We start from the raw sequence: 16341 nt of genomic DNA, 5'->3' as shown, positions 1-16341 counted from the left end.
CTGTGGCTCACGTGGTCAAGTACGAGCCTTGAGCCTTGAGCTGAGGGACAGTGCCCAGGCCAGGTTCAGACCCCACGACTAACAAAAAAAAAAAAAAAAGTCTTATCACAGGGACTTTCCTGCCAAGATCGGTTCAAAGCCAAGATCCTCAGATCTCAACCTCCTAGCAGCTAGGATTATAGGTGTGAGCCACTGGTGTGTGGCCAGCAGTTTTGTAAAGTGCTCATACATTACTGTGTAGCTATGTCCATCTGACAGATCTACATAAAATCTAACAACTAAAAACAGTGCAGAAATTATGTATTCATACAGGATCATGTTGTATCACTGGTTAATTGTATTAATACTCATTTAGAATCATTCACTTGTTATTCTAATTATTTAATTTCCATTTCCAATAGTATAGTACCTAGAAAATCCAAACTCAAGAGCTGTGTGGTTCCACTTGCCAGTTCTCCCAAACATTCCTAATCATATTAAATATAAACCATTAGGAGTCAAGACTATCATTTCACCACCAAATAAAACTGCATCAGTTCAATGCTCACTTAGCTTTTTTGACCGTCTGGCCCTCTACAATATTAACATCTCTACTTCCAGCTTTCTGCTTTCTAACTTTCAGGTCTGTTTGCCCAGGATTGACTTCAGTGTGATCCTCTAATCTCAGCCTCCTGAGTAGCTAGGATTACAGGCCTAAGCCACTGATGTCTGGCTGTTTTTAAAGATGACTGCAACAAATGAAAATCTTGAGCAAATGGGTAAGCCCAGTTTTAACTTCTTTCCAAATACTAAGTCCTACATTTTGAGTATTATTCTTTCCTGAAATTGTGTTTTAGTACATGATTTTCTTGTCAAGGAAATCATGGTATCTCTAACATTTTTACACAGAGGTAACAAAAAGACAAGAAACCCAATTCTCACTTTTTGCAATTTTGACTGTACTTAACTAATGTTAGGCCCTACTCTGTTACAAAACTCAAATAAAAGACCACTTGACAGTTATATACAAATTATTCTCTGAAATGTCCTAATGCATTTACTTTTAATTAGTAACAAGAAGCTATTAAGATTACAACCTGAAGAGGAATATTTTTATGTTAACTTCAAAATTACAACCCTTAGTTTTTGAAGAATAAACAGTCTTAATTACAGAAATCCTTAATGGGATATACATTCATACACTCATATAAATCTATCTTCATACATGTCTTACATTCACAGCTTTTACCTTATTTGAAATGTAGGGGAAAAGGTGTTTTTAATTATTTTACTAAATAAAATATCTAACTTAAAGACAAATGCACATTAATGTGTATGTTGAGGAAAATAACAACTGAACAAACTTTTGCCAAAAAGCAAAAAACCCGTATGACTATCAGGACCCAAGATGAGGGAGGGTGACAAAGAAAGTTCATCCTTCCATTAAAAATCAGAGTGCAACATCTATAGTTAAACAACTTTATTAACATAGTCAAGCAGTGATTAACATTCACATCTATTATGTCACATCATACAAATGTAAATACAAAATTACTACAGTACAATATATATTCTCTGCATGATCCAAAATATTTGGTGGCCCCAAAAAACTCTCTTTAAAATTCAGCAGCTTATCAAAAATTAAAACCGTATTCTATTTAAAATGAAGATCTGTTAGCACAGAGTTAGACTTCAAGAAATATCAATGTAGTACAGTTTGAGAAATTGCAGGAGGATATGTTTGAAGGACACATTCTAACAAAGGGTGGCAGGTACAGGAAACATCAGATTTAAAGCTTTTAAGCATAACTTATACAACCTAAGTTGTCAGCAGAAATATCCAGTTATTTATAACTAAAGCTAATACTACTAAATTATTGCACCCAATGTTAACATGAATATTAAGTGTAAAACTTTTAAATATGAAGTGATTTATCACATAAAAACATCTCTTCTGAAGATGACAATGTATTGAGTAAATTAATTATAGTATTGTCTAATTATTATCATCATAAAATCAATGAAGCTCAAACTGGTTATATATATCCATAAAACAAAACAACGAAGGAACAAGAGGACAGTGGAATTCTTATAAGATTGACATTAGGAGGGACCAAAAGTGCCTTACAGGCTACCATGGTATATCAGGCTTTTTTAGCTATATAATTAAGATCAGTAAAATAAGCAATTTTGCATAATGCCAAGCCACAGAATAAGGGATGCTAATTAAAGAAACAAAAAGTATATTTTTAAAAAAGAAAACCAGTTTTTTTTTTTAAATAAATGTAGTGACATTCTGCTTGGCAAATGGATCTGGCTTGGTTTTTAAAACGTACAAGAGATGGAAAAAATACCACCATTTTTAACTTTTCTCAAAATCATGCATATATTCAGGGATACAAATCACAATAAAGTTGCTGTAGTTTAAATGTATACCTTAAAATAGTATGTATAATAATTAGGTAAAGAGAACTACCTACATACGTGTAATGCCAATGGGGGAAAAGATCTATATTGACTGAAAAAGTGAGTCACAAGTCACCCCAAAAGTATACAGAGGTAAATGAAGCTAACATTCATGTGAATTAGAGACAATAGAAGCACTGCCATACTTAGTATAGTACAAAATGCACCAGGCTTGGTAGGTATACAATGCTACTGCATGGTATTAATACTAGATGATATTGTTAACACAGCTTATCTCATTTTTCATCTGGATCATCCCAATCAATCCCTTAACTATTTCATGGCCAGTTTTCTTAGACTTCAATGCCTTTACTTAACAATATTAGTGGTAACATTTTTCCCCCACCCCTTGTAATATTTGCAAAAGTATTATCGTAAGCACAGCTGTGTTTTGAAGTACTACCAAAGAAAGGACTAGAACTGCAGTTTTACACAATACACTCTTCTCTTGGAAAGAATGTTTTGCTTTGCTAACTGTTATACATTCAATATGAATAATATAGATTATAAAGCAAAAAAAAAAAAAAAAAAACAAACACCTCACTTTTTTTCTCATGGCAAAGTTCTTAAATTTAGACTTCAGTTTAATTAAGTCTGGCAATTCAGCTATGCAGAGAAATTTTATACAGGAGAGAAAAATTTCTACTTTCCTATTTTTGTAGGTTTGGAGGAAGAACTTTCAGGCAGCCTTCATGTGGGAAGGTTTTATACCACTCTAGTCTACTACAATTGGAAAAATGGGATGATTCTCAATGAAGTGCACTAAAAAAACCCAACCACAACAAAAAACTAAGACCTTTTACAAGCATATGTCACCAAAGCAAAAATGATACAAGGATATTCACCTGAGATAAAACTTGTATCTGAATATTTCATAACTGAGTAGACAAAGCATTTAGAGAAGAAAGTCAGTTGAAACTATTTTAAAATATACATCTGATTCTATTTTACAATATATGCAATTTAAGCAATTCAGATCAATGAAAAAGTCTTAACCAAAAAAAATCACAGTGTTTATCAATGTTAGTTATAAAATGTATGCTACTTGTTTTGTCTGTAAGATGTAATGGCTTGGTTAAGTGTTTTAAATTTATCTTTCTGAAATCTAATCTGCATAACAAAATCAAGTAGCAAAAATGTAAAGCATCAGAACTGGCTTTCAAAGATATTTACATGTTGATTATTTTAGAAATAACCAACCAAAATATATAAAAGTGATTTTTTAAAACACAGTATGAAGTCATTAAAGAGATTAGACAATACAAAAAGCAAATTTCCTGAATAAATGAATATATCTGTGGCACTAAGTTTACTCGCTAATGGACTGTAACATGGAACTGCCAAGTATGCATTTAAGTGATAAAAGACTTTCTGTTTCCAACTTAGGTTGATCAGCAGCTTTTATTCTGTTAGAATCCTTCAAAGAGAGAAGCTCAAACAGGGAAAAGAAGGCATATATAAAACAGTAAACACTGACCTCCTGAGGTTCCTACAACATAAAAATATTCAAGTAGAAAATCTACATCACTTAGCAGCGGCTGGCTATCTTAGTTGAGCACACTAACAGCATTTTAGTGTGGAAGGAGCAGATGAAGTAAGCCGTGCTCTAAGCATGCCAAGAGGTGGAAACACTGGAATGTAACAAAGACAAACACAACCTCATAGACATTCAGTCAACATTCAAAACTATTAAGACTACACCACAAGAAGTTGCTTTATATATATATATCTATATCCCATGATGTATTAGGTTTTTTTCAGAATAAATGCTAAATCAGAGCTTACCTCAAAAGATAACTTAAATGGCTTCTGCAAATTCCTGTACTAAACTACGTTATTGTATACTGTATATAAATTAGGAAGAAACAATAGCCTTAATGGAGAAATACACCCCCTCCTTCAACCTAATTTCAGGTGGCCAGTCCTATCTACTTAACTTTCTACATTAAAATTTCATTAAATTTAGAAACAGGTTAAGTGATTACAAAAATGAGTACATTCTTACATTATACATCTGCTTAACCACAATTTAATTTTTAATCAGACAGGTGACAATATTGCTTTTAGTTAATACACAATTGTCAATCAGATTCAGATAAATTTATTGAAAAGGTTTTATGTACTTGTTTTTATTAAAGAAGTATCTGGCCTTCTAATTTAAAATATTTACTACTTATTCTTGAATATTAAAATATACCCATATTAAATTCTAAAAAGTATGTAAAGCACTAGAGGGTATCACTATAATTTAAGAATAAAATAGCATCTACTCAGGTTTTAAAGACTTAAATAGTAAGTAAATTTTGAGCTCCCAGAGAAGCAACATACTAGAAAGCAAAATGCCACATAGCTTTGAATTTAATTTATAATTAAAAAATTGCGCATTATAAAATTATTTAATTTTAGGTTCTACAGACTGAAATTTGCAAAGCCAGAGTAGAGGAAAGAAGAAAAAAAAAACATGTTAAAACACACACACATACACAACAAAAACCTTTTTGCATGCTACCATGCATTTGAAATTTTTTGAAATGGTATTTATAAAGTCACACACAGCTCAAACTTCAGTGCAATGGCTGTATCGTTCAACACTTTGAGAATAGAACCATGCAAAGAGGAGCAACTGCTTATAAAAATGGTTATTCAATATTTATTCTGCAATGCAAAGGTGACAAACTAAAATATAAAAAGGCTGTTATGGCTTAACATTTTTGTTGCAGATTAAATATGCAGCATTGAAAAATGGAAAGGCGTGGCTTCATCTCTGACCAGCAGAGTTAAAAAGAAAAATCTCTCCATTTTCCTTCAGCATCATGGGATACACTGCTCAGGCAATCCAAATTAATAAAGACTTGCACTTTCATATGGACATAAGATCAAGTGTACCAGTTAGGTTTTCACATTCACAGTATAAGAAAATACACATGGAAGGAAAAGTAAAGGGTTAACTTAACAAGGATTTATTCACAGGAATACAAGTAGAGAAAAATAACAGAAAAGCTAAACAAATGAAATGAAAAGGATCCAAACCCACTTTCACTCTGTAGCTTTTGACTTGTACCCTGTGTGCGTATATCTAGGGCACAGAGGGCCACCAACATGCGCCAATACAGTGTAGGAACCCTGCATTACATCCATTAACTTAAACATATCTTTAAGATCATGCTTTGAACAAAAAAGGGGAAAAGCTTAGAAGGCATTATGTTGAGTGGGAATAAACATTGAAATATAGCAATCATTTTTCAACTTCTACAATTGTCTTTATGTGCCAACTAACATTTATGCAGCCTTTTACAGATCTTTTACCATGTAATTTAAACTTTAGAAGTTTTGATAAAATCACTAGTAGTATATAACCATGCAGAAAGCACATCACACTGACAGCACAGAGGCAAAGATTTTGCACAGGTATATCAGCTTTCCACATTGTGCAGGTTACACACAATACAATATCAATCTTATTCCTAACAGATCCTAAAGAGATACTTCAAGGCCTAGTTGTAAACTACAGTACTTTATATATCTATATTCTTAATAAAAATAAAATCCACAAATCTTAAAAAGGAATTTTAAATGCAGGGCTATATTGAATTGGTAAACTGCAACACAAACTGGCGCAACATAGGTAAATGAATACCAATCTCACTCTATGTGATGCAGGCATGCTACTTTCCCACTAATTTAAATTACTTTCAATCACTATGAGCCAGAATGCATGCCTGAATCTTAACTGCACTTTAAAATAACGCGTTGGCCTAGAAATTAAATCTAATGAAGTACAACCATGAAATTATATCCACTAATGTTTTAATGTAAAATTAAGATATCATCTTTAGTTATGATATGCCCAGTCCCATTTATTCCTCCCTCCCTGCCCAGCCCACAAAGGTAAAAGGAGTGACTCGTTTGGCATTTCACAGGGTGCTTCATTGTTTAAATTTGTTTTGTTTTATTTCCAACGTTTTTTGGGGGGGTACCTTAAATTGTTAACTTCCAAGAACCTGCTTCTACTATGGGAAGGCAAGCTGATTTTGACTGTACTAGCTTTTTTGTGTAGTTCTTCATCAGCATGCAAAACAAGGCCCCATATTTGGGAAAGTTTATATAAAAGACTTTTTAAGTAAAAAAAGAAAAAAACCTTCTTCACTGTTTGTAACCCCCATTCTTAAGTTTTCTTTATTGTGCGCTATGGAATTTTCCCTCTTTCTTGTCCCTATGCATCATTTATATGGTTCTTGTTTTGGTACAATTCCCCATAATATTCCAGAATGTACTGTTTTGTGAGTAGACTGAATTTTTTTTTTTTTGCTTCTTCTCATCCAGTGCAGAGTTGTAATTGGAGACAGATTTCCACCCACAAAGGCTCCAGATGTTAAAACATTTCCCAACATCGACTTAATACAGTGACGGCAACACCTCCCTCCCGCCCCTCCCAGTAGGGTTGGGATTGTACTGTATTCCCTACTGGTTTACCCTTCCCCCCTGTAAAGGGTAACATTTTCCCTGGGTGCAGAGGCTCCCTCATATCTCCAACACAGAAGGACCTGTAAGAAAAATAATAAACACAGTTTTATCTTTAACATTTGTTTCTTTCTCAGTCACTGGAACATAAAATTAGTCAAACAGTAATGCTACCTTTACCTATAAAGGAAATTAAGAAATTGAACAAATTGCCCAAGGCCATGTGAATCTCAATCACTCAATCAATTTACACTCTTCTCCTACCTTCTCAATTGTTCCCTGCATCAAATTTGAAAGTGAGGTTAAGTTGGAGACATATTACAGACCTAGATAGCCTTTTATACAGATGAAATATGCCTTAGGTAATGCTATCAGTCTGATTCTTTATCCTTTATTGCCAGATGGACCTCCATGGCAACTGATATGTCTTACATAACAAGTCCCCTTTCTTTAAAATTGTAACAGGGGCTGAGAAGGTGGCTCAGTGGTAGAGTGCTTGCCTTGCATGCCTGGGGCCCTGGGTTCAATTCCTTAGCACCACATAAGCAAAAAGAAAAAAGCCGGAAGTGGTGCTGTGGCTCAAGTGGTAGAGTGCTAGCCTTGAGCTGAAGAGCTGAGGGACAGCACCCAGGCCCAGAGTTCAGGCCCCACGACTGGACCCCTCCCCCACCCCCCCAAAATTAAACAGTTGTATCTTTAGGACAATCATTTTCCTAGTGCATACTGAATATTAAGGATATAATTTAAATTAATTAAACATCAAAAGTTATTAGATTCTTTTAGTTTTCTGATGCTTTTTTTTGGGGGGGGGGGGAGGGGGACAGGGAGCTGGTCACGAGGCTTAAACTCTGGGCCTGGGTGCTGTCCCTCAGCTCTTCTAGTACTCTACCACATGAGCCACAGCACCATTTCCAGTTTTCTGGTAGTTAATTGAAGATAGTCTCATGGACTTTCCTGCCCTGGTTGGCTTCAAACTGCAATCCTCAGATCTCAGCTTCCTGAGTAGTTAGGATTACAAGCATAAGCCACTGGTGTCCAGCTTGTCTGATGCTTTTTAATGTAGGCAATAAGAATACTGGCTATCATATGAAGTTCAGAACATTCAGTAAATGTCCAAAAGTAAAATTTAACTCTTGTTTTCTTGATGTTCCTACTTGGTTATTCTTTGAACCCTTTCATTTGGGTATCTTCTGTACTCTCAGGTAATTTGATTTTCTTGATAAGGACTCCTTTCAATCTTGAAACAACTTAGTGGTTAAAAAAAGGACAGTAAGGCAGGCACCAGTAGTTTACACCTGTAATCCTAGCTTCTAAGGAGGTTGAGATTTGATCACAGTTCAAAGCCAGTCCAGGCAGGAAAGTCTGTGAGACTCTTACCTCCAATTAACCACCACAAAACTGGAAGTGGCACTGTGCCTCAAGTGGTAGAGCACTTGACTTGAGCTAAAGAGATCAGTGGCAGTGCCCAGGCCCAGAGTTCAAGACCCATGACTGACAAAACAAGCAAACAAAAAAACCCCCAAAAAACAAAAGACAGTAAGAAATTAGGTAAGATCATTAGGATTTAATAATTAATAGTGGTCCATTTACTAAAAAACTATTACCCACTCAGGCCAAACTTTGGACATTTGTAAACAATTATGTGAATTCAGAACGGTTAGTCCATTTGTGAAGAAATATAAATGACCCCCTTCTTTCATGTGTGTAAAGAATGGAAGGAGCAGAGAAAGGCAAGAATAAAAGATACTGATTCATTTTTAGATATAATTAGAAAACTCAGTATTAATACTTTTCCAAATTCTGAGCCAAAAAATGCTCTGCAGACTGGAGACTACTCAAAGACTCAACATTCCAGAGGCTGAAAGTCATTTTCACTACTTTCCTGGTTAGATGAACATAAGCCACTCAAATTTCTTCAGGTTTAAAATCTAGCTCTGATTAAACAATCAGCAAGAAAGCAATGTAAAGTGCAATTCAATTAAGTATATTGGGCATTCAGCCAAATTTTGTCTCAATTCAAGTTCAAAACCTAACAAATGTCAAAACATTGTTTCACTATACTGATCTATCTGTGATCCTAACATTTACTGAGCTGATTCAGTGTGCCAAGCAATATACTAAGTGCTGGTATTGCACATCATGTAGTATTTAACCCCCAGCACAACTCAATGAGAACTAAAGCTAAGAGATCAGAACTGTTGTCCTCACAAGTACCTCCTCAAGAAACAAGAATCAAGGGCTGGGAAGGTGGCTCAGTGGTAGAGCGCTTGCCTTGCATGCATGAGGCCCTGGGTTTGATTTCTCAGCACCACATAAGCAAAAAGAAAAAAAGCCAGAAGTGGCGCTGTGGCTCAAGTGGTAGAGCACTAGCCTTGAGCTGAAGAGCTGAGGGACAGCGCCCAGGCCCAGAGTTCAGGCCCCATGACCGGACCCCCAAAAAACAAACAAAAAAAAAAATCAAAAGAATCAAAGTGCTGACTTAGGCATCTACCACCCCAAATTTAAAATGAATCTTCCATAGATCATTTTAAAACAGTACATACTATAGGTGCTCAGACACAGGTTATCATGCAAGCCAGAACTCATTTTCAATTCCAAATGGATTCTCTGAAGCTCATAATATCCAAAGATCTCACTATGTATCAGAAACTATAAATTCATGTTTCAAAACTCAACTGAACAAATCTTACCCCACCACTCTGAATTCTGATGTTACCTTGGGGGCAGACTAGATGAAGCAATATAAAAGCCTAACCAGCATACCAACATGGATTTCTCTTCAAGACTGGGGAGGGAGTGCTGGGAAGATGGCTCAGTGGTAGAGCGCTTGCCTTGCATGCCTGAGGCCCTGGGTTCAATTCCTCAGCACCACATAAGCAAAAAAGAAAAAAGCCAGAAGTGGTGCTGTGGCAAGTGGTAGAGGGCTAGCCTTGAGCTGAAGAGCTGAGGGACAGCACCCAGGCCCAGAGTTCAGGCCCCAAGACCAGACCCAAAAAAGACTGGGGAGGGAGAGAGACACATGCATACATTTCAACTTGCTTGATGATTCTTTAAAGAAATTGCTCTAGCCTTCAACTCCAACTTCTATCCAATATAACACGAGATGATATTACGTTAGATTTCAGTCCTAAACTAATTTCTTTATCCTAAAAATTTCTAAACTAATTTTATCAGGTGAGCAGAAAAGCTCTAAAGCTATGTACATAGGACTGTATAAGATAAGTGAAATGAACCCCAAGATATAGACACAAGAGGTCTTTCTTTGTTGTTGTTTTTAATGTACTATGTGATTTTTTTTTGTTTCCTTTGTATGTTTTTCCCTTATGGTATATCCCCTGTTGTCACTGTACTTGAATTTGGTATGCTGCATCTTGTATAGACATTTGTCTAATTTGGGGAGGGAAGGGGAATAATGAAACGCTGAAACAAGGACACAGGATAACCCACTGCAACAGTGATACTCATAAGACAGAATATTGGAAACGAACTTTACAACTTTGGAGGTGGGGGAGGAGTGAGGCAGGTTGGGGAAAGAAGGGAGAGTGGGAGAACAACAAGGGAGGGGGTAAAAATGCTCAACAAGAAATGTAGTCATTGCCTTACTCATGTAACTATAACCCCTCTGTACAGCATCTTTACAACAAAATAAAATTAAAAAAAAAGTCTAAACTTCTTATAACTTACCCCTAATTTTGGGACTGCAGCTTAAGTGTATTAGATTAAACACCATAAAAAGCCGCAAGACGCTCTTTTAAAGGAAGAGGAAACTGGTCAGAGAAACGCCTCCAATTTTCATCTCCAACTTGATTTTTAAATCCATGAAGGATCTGTAAATAGTGAAATGCCATTAGTTTATGAATAACAAAAAAGAAAAACTCAGATCTGAACAGCTTCTGGAACCAAAACACTTTTTGAGAAATTTAAAACTCTGCAAATATCCTAGTAAATGATATACTTTCTAAGCAATTCCTGGAGTCATACAACAGCTCACTATTTCAGTATTACGTGATTTAACTGTTACTGTATTGTTTTCCTATTACAGTGAATGCTGACTGGAATTAACCAAAAGGAGACACTTAAAAAACAAGCACTATATAGGGTCCATCCTTTTGGAGGGCAATTGGATGTACTGTGCAGCAGTTTCTTACATTCCCACTCTTAAGTCAACCATCTTAGAAACATATGCCATTTCCTTAGGTGGAATAAGGAGACAACGTGAATCAGTAGTACTGATTGAAAAGAACATAATGTACTGATAGAATAATTGCAGGATCTTAGGGGTATAAGACCAACCATGCTTTTTTTTTTTTGGTCAGTCATAGGGCCTAAACTCTGGGCCTGGGCATTTTCCCTCAGCTCTTCAGCTCAAGGCTAGAGCTCTATCACTTGAGCCACAGTGACACTTCCCGCTTTTTCTGCTTATATGGTGCTGAGGAATTGAACCCAGGGCCTCATGCATGCAAGGCAAGCACTCTACCACTCAGCCACTGAGCCCCGCTCCCCATTTTTTTGGGTTGGTTGTGCCACCTGAACTCTGGGCCTGGATACTGTCCCTGAACTCTTCAGCTCAAGGCTAGTGCTCTACCACTTGAGCCACAGCGCCACTTCTGGCTTTTTTCTTTTTGCTTATGTGGTGCTGAGGAATTGAACCCAGGGCCTCAGGCATGCAAGGCAAGTGCTCTACCACTGACCCACCTTCCCAGCTCTTCAACTAGGATTTTAATGGTCCTTTATACTGGTACATTATAGAGACTTATTAATTACCTTACAGAACATGTCTCTGAGGTCATCTTTTGGGTTAATCCAGGATGCAACAGCATCACAAAAAAATATAAAATCCTGTAACAAACAAACACATCTTAGATTGGCATCACATTTAAGAAACTCAGTGAATGACCTATGTAAACCTCTTAGCTAAAAAAGAGAAAACATTAAAAATCATTAAGATAGGCCAGTGTGATGGGTTATGCATATAATCCCAGCTACTTAGAAGATGGAAATGAGAAGGATCATAGTCTGAAGCCAGCTTTGGTAAATCAAAGCAAGACCCTATTTGAAAGATTAAGCTAGGAAAAACAAAAAGGGATAAGGGCATGACACACATGTTCCAGCACTTGCCTAGTAAGTAAGCATTGGGCCCTGAGTTCAAAGTCTAGTACCATCAAACACTAAAGCCAAAGCTGTAAGAAAAACTAGGTAGTTACAAACACCTAACCTAAACAATCAACATGAATGAAAACCTCTACTCTCAAATAATAACAATTCAACATTAAGCATTCAACATATTGAACATTATATAAATATTTAAGTAAACAAAATGCCATTTGCTTAAACTGTGGTTTATTCAAACCACAAAAGATTAGGGTTCTTTTTTATTCTGGTGGTACTAGAGGTTGAACTAAGGAAACCCTGCTTGCTTAAGCAGACAGTACCACTTAAGCCACTTAGCCTGTCCCATCTGTGTTGGTTACCTTCAAGGTAAGAGTTTATGTGTGGGATGGCTTGAACTTCGACCTACCTATTTGTGCTTTCCTTTGTCAATGGGATGACAAGCATGTGCCATGGAATCCAGCTACTGGTTGAGATGGAGTCCTGGACTTGCTTTGAATTGTGAAGCCTGATCTCTGCCTCACAATCTCCCAACTTCCAAGTAGCTAGGATTACAGGCCTATATGGCCACAAAACTGGCCATATTAATAAGACTTTCCAAATCTGACATTGCCTAAAATTTTTGGTTCTAAGTTAAAATGAAGCCAAAGGGCAAAGGCTCAAGTCTGTAATCTTTGCTACTTGGGAGATTGAGAGGACTACTTGGGAGGCTAAAAAGATGGCAGAGGCCTAGACAGAAAAGTTCACAAGACACCTTTCTCAACCTATATTGTGGCACGATGATTCCAGTCTGTTATCCTAAGCTATGCAGGAGTTTGATATTTCAAGGATCACAGTTCCAGGCTAGTCAGGCAGAAAACTATTGAGAGTTAGCCTCATGTAAGGGAGGCTCGATGAAGGGAAGCTGGATGTGGTGGTATACACCTGTGAACCCAGTGACATGGGAAGCCTATAAAATAGGCAGGATGCACCTGATGAAGTATGGACCAGTGAAAAGCAGGCATTGAGGCATGGCTCAGCAGAATCACACTAGCCTAACAAGTACAAGATCAAACTCCAGCATGGCAAAAAAAAAAAAGAAAGATAGGCAAACCACTAACCAACCAAAAAAGAATCTACAATCACAGTCTGTGTTTTGTACACATATTGTAGTTCAACTGGTCCTGTTTTGTCAACTGACTCAGTTTTGACTGGCCTCATGAATTTCTGTGGCTAAATAACTAAAATGTCTAAGATGATGTGAACTTAGGAAACAACAAAAAAATGAATAGACAGACAATCCTCTTTCAAAAGTAAAGCAATTTCAATGGTTAACTTAGCATTGTGTTTTGCTGTAGGTTTGATTTCTATTAGATATAGCACAAAGTAATGATTGGTTCTCTCTAACCTCCAATTCAGAAACATGGATAGCAGCCATGTATTTAAGGTGTTAATACAGCTGAAAAAAAGGCCTGGCTCAATTCAAACAAGAACCTAATCTTACTCTTCCAATGTGCTATTGTTATTGAATGTAATGACAAAAGATTTAGGATACAGGCATTGTCATTTCTAGATAGTAAGAAATAAATATTTTAAGCTGAGCATTGGCGGCTCACATCTGTAATCCTAGCTACTTAGGGGGCTGAGATGTGAGAATCATGGTTCAGAACCAGCCTGGTTAACAAAGTCCGTAAGAGTCTTATCTCCAAGTAACCATCAAAAAGCTGGAAATGGAACTGTGGCTTAAGTGGTAGAATGAGCAAAAAATAAAAAAGCTCAGGAACAGTGCTCAGGCCCTAAGTTCATGCCCAAGGACTAGCACAATATGTAACCAAGTAGTTAAAATAAAATAAAGTAAATTAAATAAGTTTTTTCAGTATTTCTGGCCATAAAATATTTCTTCTTCTATAATTTTATTATTCTACATATTCTAAGTTAAAACAAAATTTAGTGAAGATCTTACTTGGATTACACCACTGGGATTCACACTGATCATGGTACAAATCCCTCGGAATGCTGAATCCTTTTCTTCATTGTCTCTTATGTTTCTTAAAGAGGTACACCTATTAAATTATAAAACTGAGTTTAGCATTTAAGTAAAAATAAGAGTGAATTACAATACTAACAGACAGTATTTAATGGAATAGGCACCATAGTATAATGATTATATTAAAGAGTTTTTAGGAAGCTTAACTTTCCACTTCTTATACTTCCTGTATGTTGGGCCCATCTCATCTCAACATAGTGGAAACACTAACAAGCCATATTTTCTTTAAAAACTGCATCTATAAAAATAGACAACTGATTTGACTCTCTCATTTAAACTATTAATGAGCTTGAGCCAAGAAGAGTAAATTAACAAATTAGTTTTAAAAATTGCATTACAACTTGTATTCCATTAAACACTAAAAATGGTTTGAATTAAGATTATCAACTGAAAGAAGCAGAACATAGGATATACTGCCACAATATAAACTATTACTATACAACTTATGGTGTAGATGTTTAACTCTGACATTAACAAGCAAATAAGATTTTATACATAAGTTTAAACATATATTTAATGCAATCCATGTTTCCAAATTAATTCTAAAACAGAAACGTAATGCAAAAACCTACATTTATAATATTTGCATGCATCTTAATTTTTCTGGTGGATATTTAAATGCTTTATGTATAATCAAGCTTTTTAACACAGCAAGCATGTGACAATCTTATCCCATGCATCAATTAGTCGTTAGCCACAACATAAAATAAATATACATGACGATGCTACTGAAAAACCTCACAAACCTGATAGGACAAGATTAGTCACATGGTTGGCAATGATTAAGGATTGTGATTTTTGTAACCAACTGAAAATATATCTAAAAGTGAGATAGAGAAAGAAAGAGTGAAGAAAAATGAATTAAAAAAAAAGATTGAATAATACACACCAGGGTCTTATAAACTGCTGTAGCATGGGGGCCACCTCTTGAGGACAAACGTAACCAAGACGACCAATTGTTATTGCTAAGGTAACGCAATCACGGTTATACACCACCAAACGCCAACCAAGACATGAGCAAATGAGGGGGAAGGAGAAAAAATAAAGAAAAAACAACAAATAACTCAGAAACAGAAACCAACAGAATTTGTGTATGATAATAAACATAAGATTTCACCAGTGCTGTTTATTACCACCCCCTAAAATAAGGGGCAGCAACATATATGGCATACTCTTGGAAAAAGAAAAACAAAAGGAATAAAAAAAACTCTAAAGATTGAGAGAACACCAAAAACCATGAATTGCTTTTCTTGCTCATTCAAATGTTAAATGTTTAAAAAAACATTTAAATGTTTAAAAAGATGATAAAAGGAATGGATTTAGAGAATCTTCATTCAAAGCAGCCGAAAGCTTAGAATTTAATACAAATTCATTATGAATTTAATTTTTTCCCAAGAATTATCAGTAAATATGATTTGTGAATTGTTTGTTTAAATACTCATCTATTATCAGTTCAGAATTACTTCCCTACATGTTTTTCTTTTTGTAATTTTTTTGTTCCTTGAAAATTTTCTAAGGAAGCTGGTCTAAAGTTTGCTAAGTTTACATTTTAAGTAAAAATTTCAAACTAGTGGACACTTGTTATTTGATTTCAATATCAACTGTTAGGATTTTTAAGTATTTATGGTACCCACTGACTAGACTGAAAATTGCTATGCTACATCAGATCCCATCCTGATAAACCTGATAACTTATGTAATTGTCCACTAATTTTAAACCACTTCAAACCATGTGAAATAAAATAAAGGAAATTTAGACAGTCCACTCTTATTACATGTGACATGTGGACCATAGGAAAAGGTAATTTTGTCTTTACTATAAAAGGTATAACACAAAATAGATGAAAACACATCTCAATTGCATACTAATTTGGTTTTTAAAAATTCTGAAGTGGACAAGCATATATTCACCATAAAATTTCAGGAAATCCTTAAATTTATGAAGAGCTAAAACAATTCCAACTCAGAACTGCATTCTGCAATTCAAAGGTACATACATATAAATACATTTATACACAAGGGAAGGAGGAAAAGGGAGGGAACAAACAGAAAACAAACCATGAGGTGCTTTAATGGTGTTCTCTCAAAAACTTACAAGTTAACCTTTCATAAAAAAAGGGTGGGGGTGGGGGTAAAGAAAAATGTTTAAGGATTACTTGAAGCAAACTACACAGATAATACTAAAAAATTCAGCAGATTCATATGAAGCAAGAGAAAGAAAACCTATGTTCAAAAGACACAAACTATGCAACATTCTCATTAAACAGGCAAGTATGAACAATCCAATGAAACATGCGATAA

At 35.6% G+C, this 16341-nt stretch overlaps 1 protein-coding gene across 2 annotated transcripts in view; it reads right to left on the bottom strand.

Moving 5' to 3' along the window:
* Positions 1 to 1444: 1444 nt before the first annotated feature.
* Tnpo1 (transportin 1) overlaps positions 1445 to 16341 on the bottom strand; it is a 98513-nt gene continuing 83616 nt past the window's right edge. For both annotated transcript variants that reach the window (XM_042690801.1, XM_042690802.1), the window contains exons 21-25: positions 14931 to 15006; positions 13958 to 14057; positions 11671 to 11745; positions 10591 to 10733; positions 1445 to 6989 (exon numbers count right to left, since the gene is read on the bottom strand). In XM_042690801.1, the coding sequence (XP_042546735.1) occupies positions 10626 to 10733; positions 11671 to 11745; positions 13958 to 14057; positions 14931 to 15006 (359 nt within the window). In that variant the 3' untranslated portion in view covers positions 1445 to 6989; positions 10591 to 10625. The remainder of the gene's footprint in view (positions 6990 to 10590; positions 10734 to 11670; positions 11746 to 13957; positions 14058 to 14930; positions 15007 to 16341) is intronic.

This window comes from Dipodomys spectabilis, unplaced genomic scaffold (assembly GCF_019054845.1).
Source record: "Dipodomys spectabilis isolate Male_0828 unplaced genomic scaffold, ASM1905484v1 ptg000140l, whole genome shotgun sequence".
NCBI classification, from domain to species: domain Eukaryota; kingdom Metazoa; phylum Chordata; class Mammalia; order Rodentia; family Heteromyidae; genus Dipodomys; species Dipodomys spectabilis.
Note: the sequence above shows the minus strand (reverse complement) of the source record. Positions and strands in the feature narration are given on the sequence as shown.